The following is a 7,208-nucleotide window of genomic DNA, read 5'->3' on the forward strand; positions in this document are numbered from 1 at the left end:
GGGGGGGGGGAAAGGGGGGGAGGTAAACACGAAACAAATACCGGGAAGGGACACGCACGTCGCCGGGAGCGTGAAGCCCCCGGTGAAGGTTGAGGGGAAACTCTCCTGCGCATTGCAAGTTCTTTCTGGGTGCTTCCCTGCTGCAGGCAGGGCGTTCGCAGCGCCGGTGTCCTCCTTATCAACCTGTAGCACATTCTGCTGCCCATCCGTAAGCTGTTGACAAAGGCGGTGCAGGCTGAGCGTCTGCCGGCTGTATTTAAAGACTGAAGGCGAAGGAAACGTTCGTGCGCCAGAATAAGTCGCACTGTTGTTGAAATGCCACACGGCTGAAGCAGGGGACTGCGTTCTTCTGGTTCCTGCGTTCTGACTTGTTCCTGTCAGTAGCGCGGCATTTGACACTTTGTTCATCCTATTGTTGTGCCCGTGCTGTATGCTGATATTTTCACACGAAGAATCTTTTTCTGTGGCTGGTCTTGGTTGATCTGAAGACCTGACTCTAAAGTGTGTTGAATTCGGTAGCCTAGGCCCTGACTTATTTTTGAGTGTTTATTTCTGGCGTGATTGGAAAAGCTCAATGTCAGGACGTGGGGGGAGGGGGGATGGATGGAAGGAAAAGCAAGTACACTTTTCTTTGTGCTTATATTTAAAAAAACCTCGTGGTTTCCTTTTGATTTTCAGAGTTATTTATAAAAGTACTTCTTCCGATAAATCGAAAAGGTAGGGGAGTGACATGTCAGACCAGTTAAATAATGTATGTTAACTGTTAGTGGACCAGAAATAACGTCTGCTCTGTGAATGCTGTTTAGGCTATCGGCAGTATTAGAAAGAATCATATATGGGATAGAGCTTAAGGATGCTGGATAGAAAATAAAAGCATCATATGTAGTTAGATCGTCTGATACCTAACATCACTAGGTTAAGTTTTGTTTTGCATACTGTAAAATTAAGTAATGCAGGGAGCAATTCAGCATATTAGGTGTTTTGAGTCCTTTCTTGCATATAATGCGTTTTCTTTTTTTATACCAGTCGATTAAAGTTTTAGTGTATACAATTTGAGATAACAGAAGTTGTGCAGCATCTTGATAGTTTTGAAGTGTATTTCTAAAAATACCATTTTATGTTCTGCTACTGTATCAATGTATGAATCTATGCGGTGAATACTAAAAAAACTCCACAACCAAATATTTTGCTATTTCAGTTCAGTTTGCTGACAGTTTTGGACGTTTATGAATTGCACACTAACTCACGAAGCGTGTTATCCGTAAAACTTGTCTCTGAGAAAAGTAGATTGTTAAGGAAGTAGAAAGATTAAAACGTTAGTCTTCAGTGCAGAGATGTTCGAGAAGAATTACTTGGCTTGAACCAGGTTAGGCTTTGTCTGTGCTTTTTACTTTCAGGGAATGTGCATGTTTCAATTACTGTTATTGATAAGTGAGAAGTTATTTTTTAGATGTTTGTTACTTAATTCCTTTTCTCTGTGTGTGAAGCTTCATACAGTCTACACTGTACAGGAAGGCTTAGAGTAATTAATCTAGCAAATCACTTTATTTCCATGTAACAGTTATTTTTATTGTAGAAAGTGTGGCCATATATATGTGCATTTAATTAATAGATTTTACAGTGATAGTAGCAAAATCTTTCCTTTTGTGCATGGAGCAACAACAGCTAACAAAGACCCTAGACTACATAATTATGAAATCCTAACTGACTGATTTAAGAATCTACAAACCAGCGCATTTAAAGTAACATGAGATTTATGTGCAAGTATAGCAGGTAAGGAAAACCATTGAGTCATGTTCCCAGAGTAATCCTTCACAAAGGCAAAAATTTATCGGCACTCCCCTTGATGAGAGAATCGCACACCCACTATTGAAGCTTTTAAAAAGGCAGGCTGTAGCAGCATCTCTTCTGTGAGCGCCTAACAGTGTTACCTGTGGTTAAGGTGGTAGGAGCAGTGTACATGTCCAGGGAGACTGACTGGTGAGGTCCTGCGTTGCAAGTGTTGAGGGAACTGCTCCATAATCTGCATAGGCACTTTTGCAGCAGCAGGATTCTGTTGTGGGCCTAAATTCGGTACGTCAATACGAAGAGGTACTACTCTCTGGGTACTGGGGAGGTACTGGGGTTCACTCAGCAGGAGTCAGTGCATTGGCTCCAGCCACTTGCAGGCTGATCAGGAGATTTCATGAAGCCTTTGCAGTGGGAACTCTGGTTTAATGAAGCCACACCCTGACAGAGTTTAATACGAAGAAATCTGGGATCTCTTTCAGGGATGGAGGAGGCTTCGTGTCTGGAGCTTTAACATAGTTGTGGGTTTTATTCATGCTCTGGGTCTGGACTGTAATCCCCCTTTTTTGGTACGTTTTGCTTTGTAGGGTGTACGGCTGTAGTATCATGAACTAAACTGAGTCCTGCTGCTGGGTGTAGCAAATCAAAAGAGCAGATAAAACATCAGATCTATACAATTTTATGAATTATAGATATAGACTAAAGGTCAGGCATATCGTATTGTTGCTCCATGTATTGGATATATGATAAGCCAGAAGAAATCAAACTTCCCTGTAATGGTGTATGCGCTATTAGTATGCGTTACAGAGAAATGGAATTTTCTATTGCCAAAAATTTGGTATTTATTTTACAGAAAAGGAGCCTGAAAGTCATAGTTAGCAGCTAGTGTGGTTTTGTGGGAGAGGAGAGGGAAATTGGAAGACAGGTCACCTTTCAAACTGGTTGAAATGCTAAAAATCCAATGTAGCCAGGCTGGTATAAGAGAAAGTGCTTAGTTATGCTTCTGTAGTTGACAAGAACGTTAATGTGAAGGAGCAAAAAAACTCCAAAACAAAACTAAAACCCCTGCTGTTATCTTCATGTCTCTTTTTCGCAGGAAGATGTTCTCGCAGGAGGTGAAGCTTAAAGAAGCTTAAAGATTACTTGGGGGAAGGGGGAGGGCATCCATTGTATTGGAATTTAATTGGAAAGCATTTCCTTTTTCTTTCTGTCTCCCTCCTTTTTTTTTTTTTAATGGTACTTCCAGTGTTTAGCCAAAGTTGACTTTCTTTCAGTAGCAAACCTTCATTTCGTAACCTGTAGTTATTTGGCTTCTATACAGATTTAGGTTGGTGTATCTGGTCTAATGTATTTGCTATAAGATATTTGTTAATTCCTATTCATTGAGTTTAATCAGTTTGTCATATCCTGTAGACAAAATTTGAAGCATGTTTCCATTTAAAAGTATTGATACTGAAGTTGATTTAAAGAGAGACAAAGTAGTTCCATGCAATATACCAGTTTTTGGGCTCTATTACCTTTTGTGGTTTTGCAGCCCTTTTATTTTCGAGCTGATTTTAAAAATGGTATTTCCTTTGTGTAAAGGCCATATGTGTTGACAAAATTAACAAAGTGTTTATCTGTGCTTTTATTAAGCATAGAAAATAAGTTCATAGTGACAATATTCTTTCATCTTTCTTATAATTGTAGGTGTTGCTTGTTTAAAAAGAGTTCCGGACAGTGTGAATTCGTATATATTGACTTTGTCCCTTTCGTGTTGACTTTAATGTTAATTTTCTACTAATCTATAATTAAATAGCCTCAGTTTAATTATAACAGACTGCTTGAAAAATAATTATGGAGGAAAACATCGTAGCAGATTAGTCTAGGTGTAGTAAAGTTATTTTTTTAATAACTTTGGAAGCATTTTGGCTTAATTTATTTTCATCAGAACAAATAAATATTGCTTTAAGAAGAATTATAGTGTTTGCCTTATATAATGGCAGTACTGAGAAACTGGAATTGGTACCATGAGACATTTGTAAAGCATACCAGGAAGTGGGCAGCTGTTCCAATTTCTGTAAATTTGTATCTGAGCTGTTCCTTTCTGTTTTTTTTAAAATACATTCTGCATTTCTTATTATTTGATTATTATCTAGCATACTGTCTGTTAATGTGAAACAAATTGAAGTTGGTTAAAATTTTGTAAGTTGTGTTATGGGTGGAACTGGTTTTCTAGCCTTTTTTGAAGGTGCCTGGAATTGGAAAGATTTGAAGTAAAAATGTTGTGTGTTTATTGGCTAGTTGGGACTGATTATAAAGTTTTTAAGATCAGTATTTTTCTGTATGCAATTTGGGCTTTATGTTAATAGAGTAGGGGTTTTTAGGACCTGGTTAAGGTGTAATGGATGACACATTCTGTAGTTCATTCTTGTACCATGTTTATACTTTGAGTCTATGTGATATTTATGTATCCTGGTACTTAGAGACTTAGTTATAGGTTTGCAATATTTGTACTTTATCTGGTATTAAAAACAACTTTTTTTTTTTTTTTTTAAATGGACATTACACAATACTTTTTGCTTAAGTGTGAGATACTTAGTGTGTTTTGATACTTTCAAAACTAGTGTTTTAAGGTGCATTTCTTTAAAATAGTGTTGTTCAAAACAAGTTCTTGAATGTTTCTTAAATTTAAAGTGCAGTGTTGTTCTTTCTTCGGGAAGGTAAGGAAATCGAGGAAGTTACAAAGGTTACTCTTGTCATTTTAATATGTTAATGAAAAGGCAAGGGTGGACCTCATCTCTACAAACAATGTGCTTTTGTAGAAGTGTAGTTAAGATTGCAGGACAGCTAGCATTGCTATTCGCATTTCAGTAAGCTTTATGTTTGCTATCAGGAGACTATTGATAGGGAATACAATGTAAGATTTTTCCTTGTTATAGTAGCTTTTCATTTTTCTCATGGAATAAATGTTACATACTGTAGCTTCTAAGTGCTGGTCTACCGAGTCTGGAGGCTGAAGTGGTCCTTTTCTTCAAGTGACATATATGCAGAGACTTAGGATAATTCATGCCCTTAATGACTTAATAATCAAACAGACAAGATGGGCAGCAATTCGGGATGAAGAAGGGAGAGAAATATTATTGTGTTTTAGCAGTTGAGGAATAGAGGTTCTGATAAATTATTTAGATTTTGGAAGTGTGAAGAAAACCTGTGGCAAGGATGGGACACAATTGTTTTCCTTCAGTTCCATTCCAATAATTTAACCACTGAAATCTTTCCATTGATCCATTTATGGATCACTATACTTGCGGACTCTAGTTTTCAAATTTCTACACAGGTAATCTCACGTACTGAACATGAAGAAGAAATAGATAACCTAAAGCTTTTGTTCTATACATAGTATTCAGGTGTGCTTTCTGCTCATGAAAAGCATGGTGCTCTGCCTCTTGCCAGCCTTTATAGCTGTTTGTTCACTGTAGTGGGTTGAGTGGACTTGATAATTGTGGAGGTAAGACGATCTGCAAGTGTTGATACCATCTGAAGTAAGTGTTGAAAGCATCATCTAAAAGCTATACCATATGTTTGTTATACCATTGTAGAAAAGGGTAGATGTTTTGTTCTTGGATAACTCTGTGTGTGTGGAACCATTTGTTTTCATTACATTAGTAAGGTGATACAAAATTAAGGAGAGTAATGGAAAATATTTACAGCTATAAAGTGATTTTATGCTGATCAACATTTATCCAGTACCAGAATTATATGCTGTAGCCCACTGTTGTTCTTTATCCCACTGAGAATTAGGCAAACTTAGATTCATGAGTAAAACTTCAGGTTGAACTCTGGTTAGCAAACAAATACTGTTGTTCTTGGTCTCAACTGATATGATTTTGGAGTAATGGGAGGGTTTTTGCAGTATTTTCAACAAACTGAAAGGGAAGGAAATGCGTAGATTTGTAGTTTGAGACTACTAAAATAGTTGTGTAAAAACTAGTTATTGCTGTGAAGCAAGATCAGCTTCTGCAGGGCTGCGAGTCTGAGGTGAATACGTATCTGAACTAGGTGGCACATTTTAGCATTGGTTCAGATAATTCCAGAAGCTGATCCATTATCATGCTTACTGTGAATGCGTGTAGGTATATGTGTACAACTTCCAGTCCCATAATTTCACACCTGTCTTGTATTTTACATGTACAACTCATGTAAGTTACTTTTTGTTTTAACCTCGCTTCTTAGTGAGATTTTGCAACGGTCGTGTTTGAAGTGTAACATTTGAATAACGCATCTTCGGAATTACAAATTGAAGTGACGCTCATTAAACTTCAGGTGTCATTATAGAGACCAGTTGACAGTCTTTGTTACAAATTTTAACAATGTTAATAATCTTCACTAGAAGAATATTTCTTTGTAGTTAAAACCAGACAAAATTGAACTATGTGGTCCTGTATGCAGTCCTACAGAAGGCTTCCGGTATTTGTATAGTTATACCTGAGAAGGTAATCTTGGGTACCTTACGGAACATTTTTGTTATGAGGAAAGAGAGAAACTGTGTTTGATGTAGTCTAATCTGAGTTTGTTGGACCAGGGAAGTTCTGTAAAGTGAGAGAAAATAATTAAATATTTTGTTGTATGTTTCTGGTGTACAGATAGGCACATTAAAGAAATAGCCATAGTAGTTGTAATTCCTGTTGTGGAAAGGCTGTTTTCAAGACTGGCCTGTTTCAAGACTAGTCTGTTGAAAGTTTGTTTTCAGGACTAGTTCTATTGATACTGTCAAAAGTAATATGTGCCATTTGATAGTTTGCTTGTGGACCTAATAAAGTTTGTTGAATGGTACCTTTTTAAAATGAGCCTCTGTTTGTCAATATTTTGCAGTGGATCAGGTATTATTCTTGATACTGAATACAATTCTTTGTATCAAAAGAATGATAAGAAAGTATTCCTTATGTAAATAAAATACTGTTATTGCATAGAAAGCCCCTTAAGTGTGTTTGGGAGTTGAAGAATATTCTTTCTCAGCTACTTTCACTTTAGAGTGTAAGAGGACATATGGATTACCATCAGAGCTGTTTTGACAAAATAGTTTCCTTTATGGTTCTTGCATTTACTACGTAGCATTCACGGAAGAAGCTTGTTTAATTAGGATGTAGAATTAAGAGCTCATTTATAGTTTTGTAAAGGGAGTGACTAAAAGTCTGTTATGAATTACAACCAGAACACTATATGTCTACATATGAATTTCCTTTGTGGTAAGTTGTTAAATTAATTGTTGTTCGTTAAAATGGCTTTAAGTCATTTCCTTTTCTCACAGTGGCGTTCTGAGGATTATGATTCACTTCTCAATATAGACTGGTTATTAAAGTCTAAAGCAGATTGAATTGTGAATGTGCTTTTCATTAAATTTCTGCTTGCATTTTGAGAATTTGAAAATTCTGAACAGT

At 36.8% G+C, this 7,208-nt stretch overlaps 1 protein-coding gene across 1 annotated transcript in view; it reads right to left on the reverse strand.

Annotated features, from left to right (window-relative positions):
- Nucleotides 1–408, reverse strand: part of FUNDC1 (FUN14 domain containing 1) — a 54,792-nt gene extending 54,384 nt beyond the window's left edge. Inside the window, exon 1 of the mRNA XM_009893294.1 lies at nt 42–408. Coding sequence (XP_009891596.1) covers nt 42–408 — 367 coding nt within the window. The remainder of the gene's footprint in view (nt 1–41) is intronic.
- Nucleotides 409–7,208: the final 6,800 nt, after the last annotated feature.

Source organism: Charadrius vociferus, unplaced genomic scaffold (assembly GCF_000708025.1).
Source record: "Charadrius vociferus isolate BGI_N301 unplaced genomic scaffold, ASM70802v2 scaffold209, whole genome shotgun sequence".
Classification (NCBI taxonomy): Eukaryota; Metazoa; Chordata; class Aves; order Charadriiformes; family Charadriidae; genus Charadrius; species Charadrius vociferus.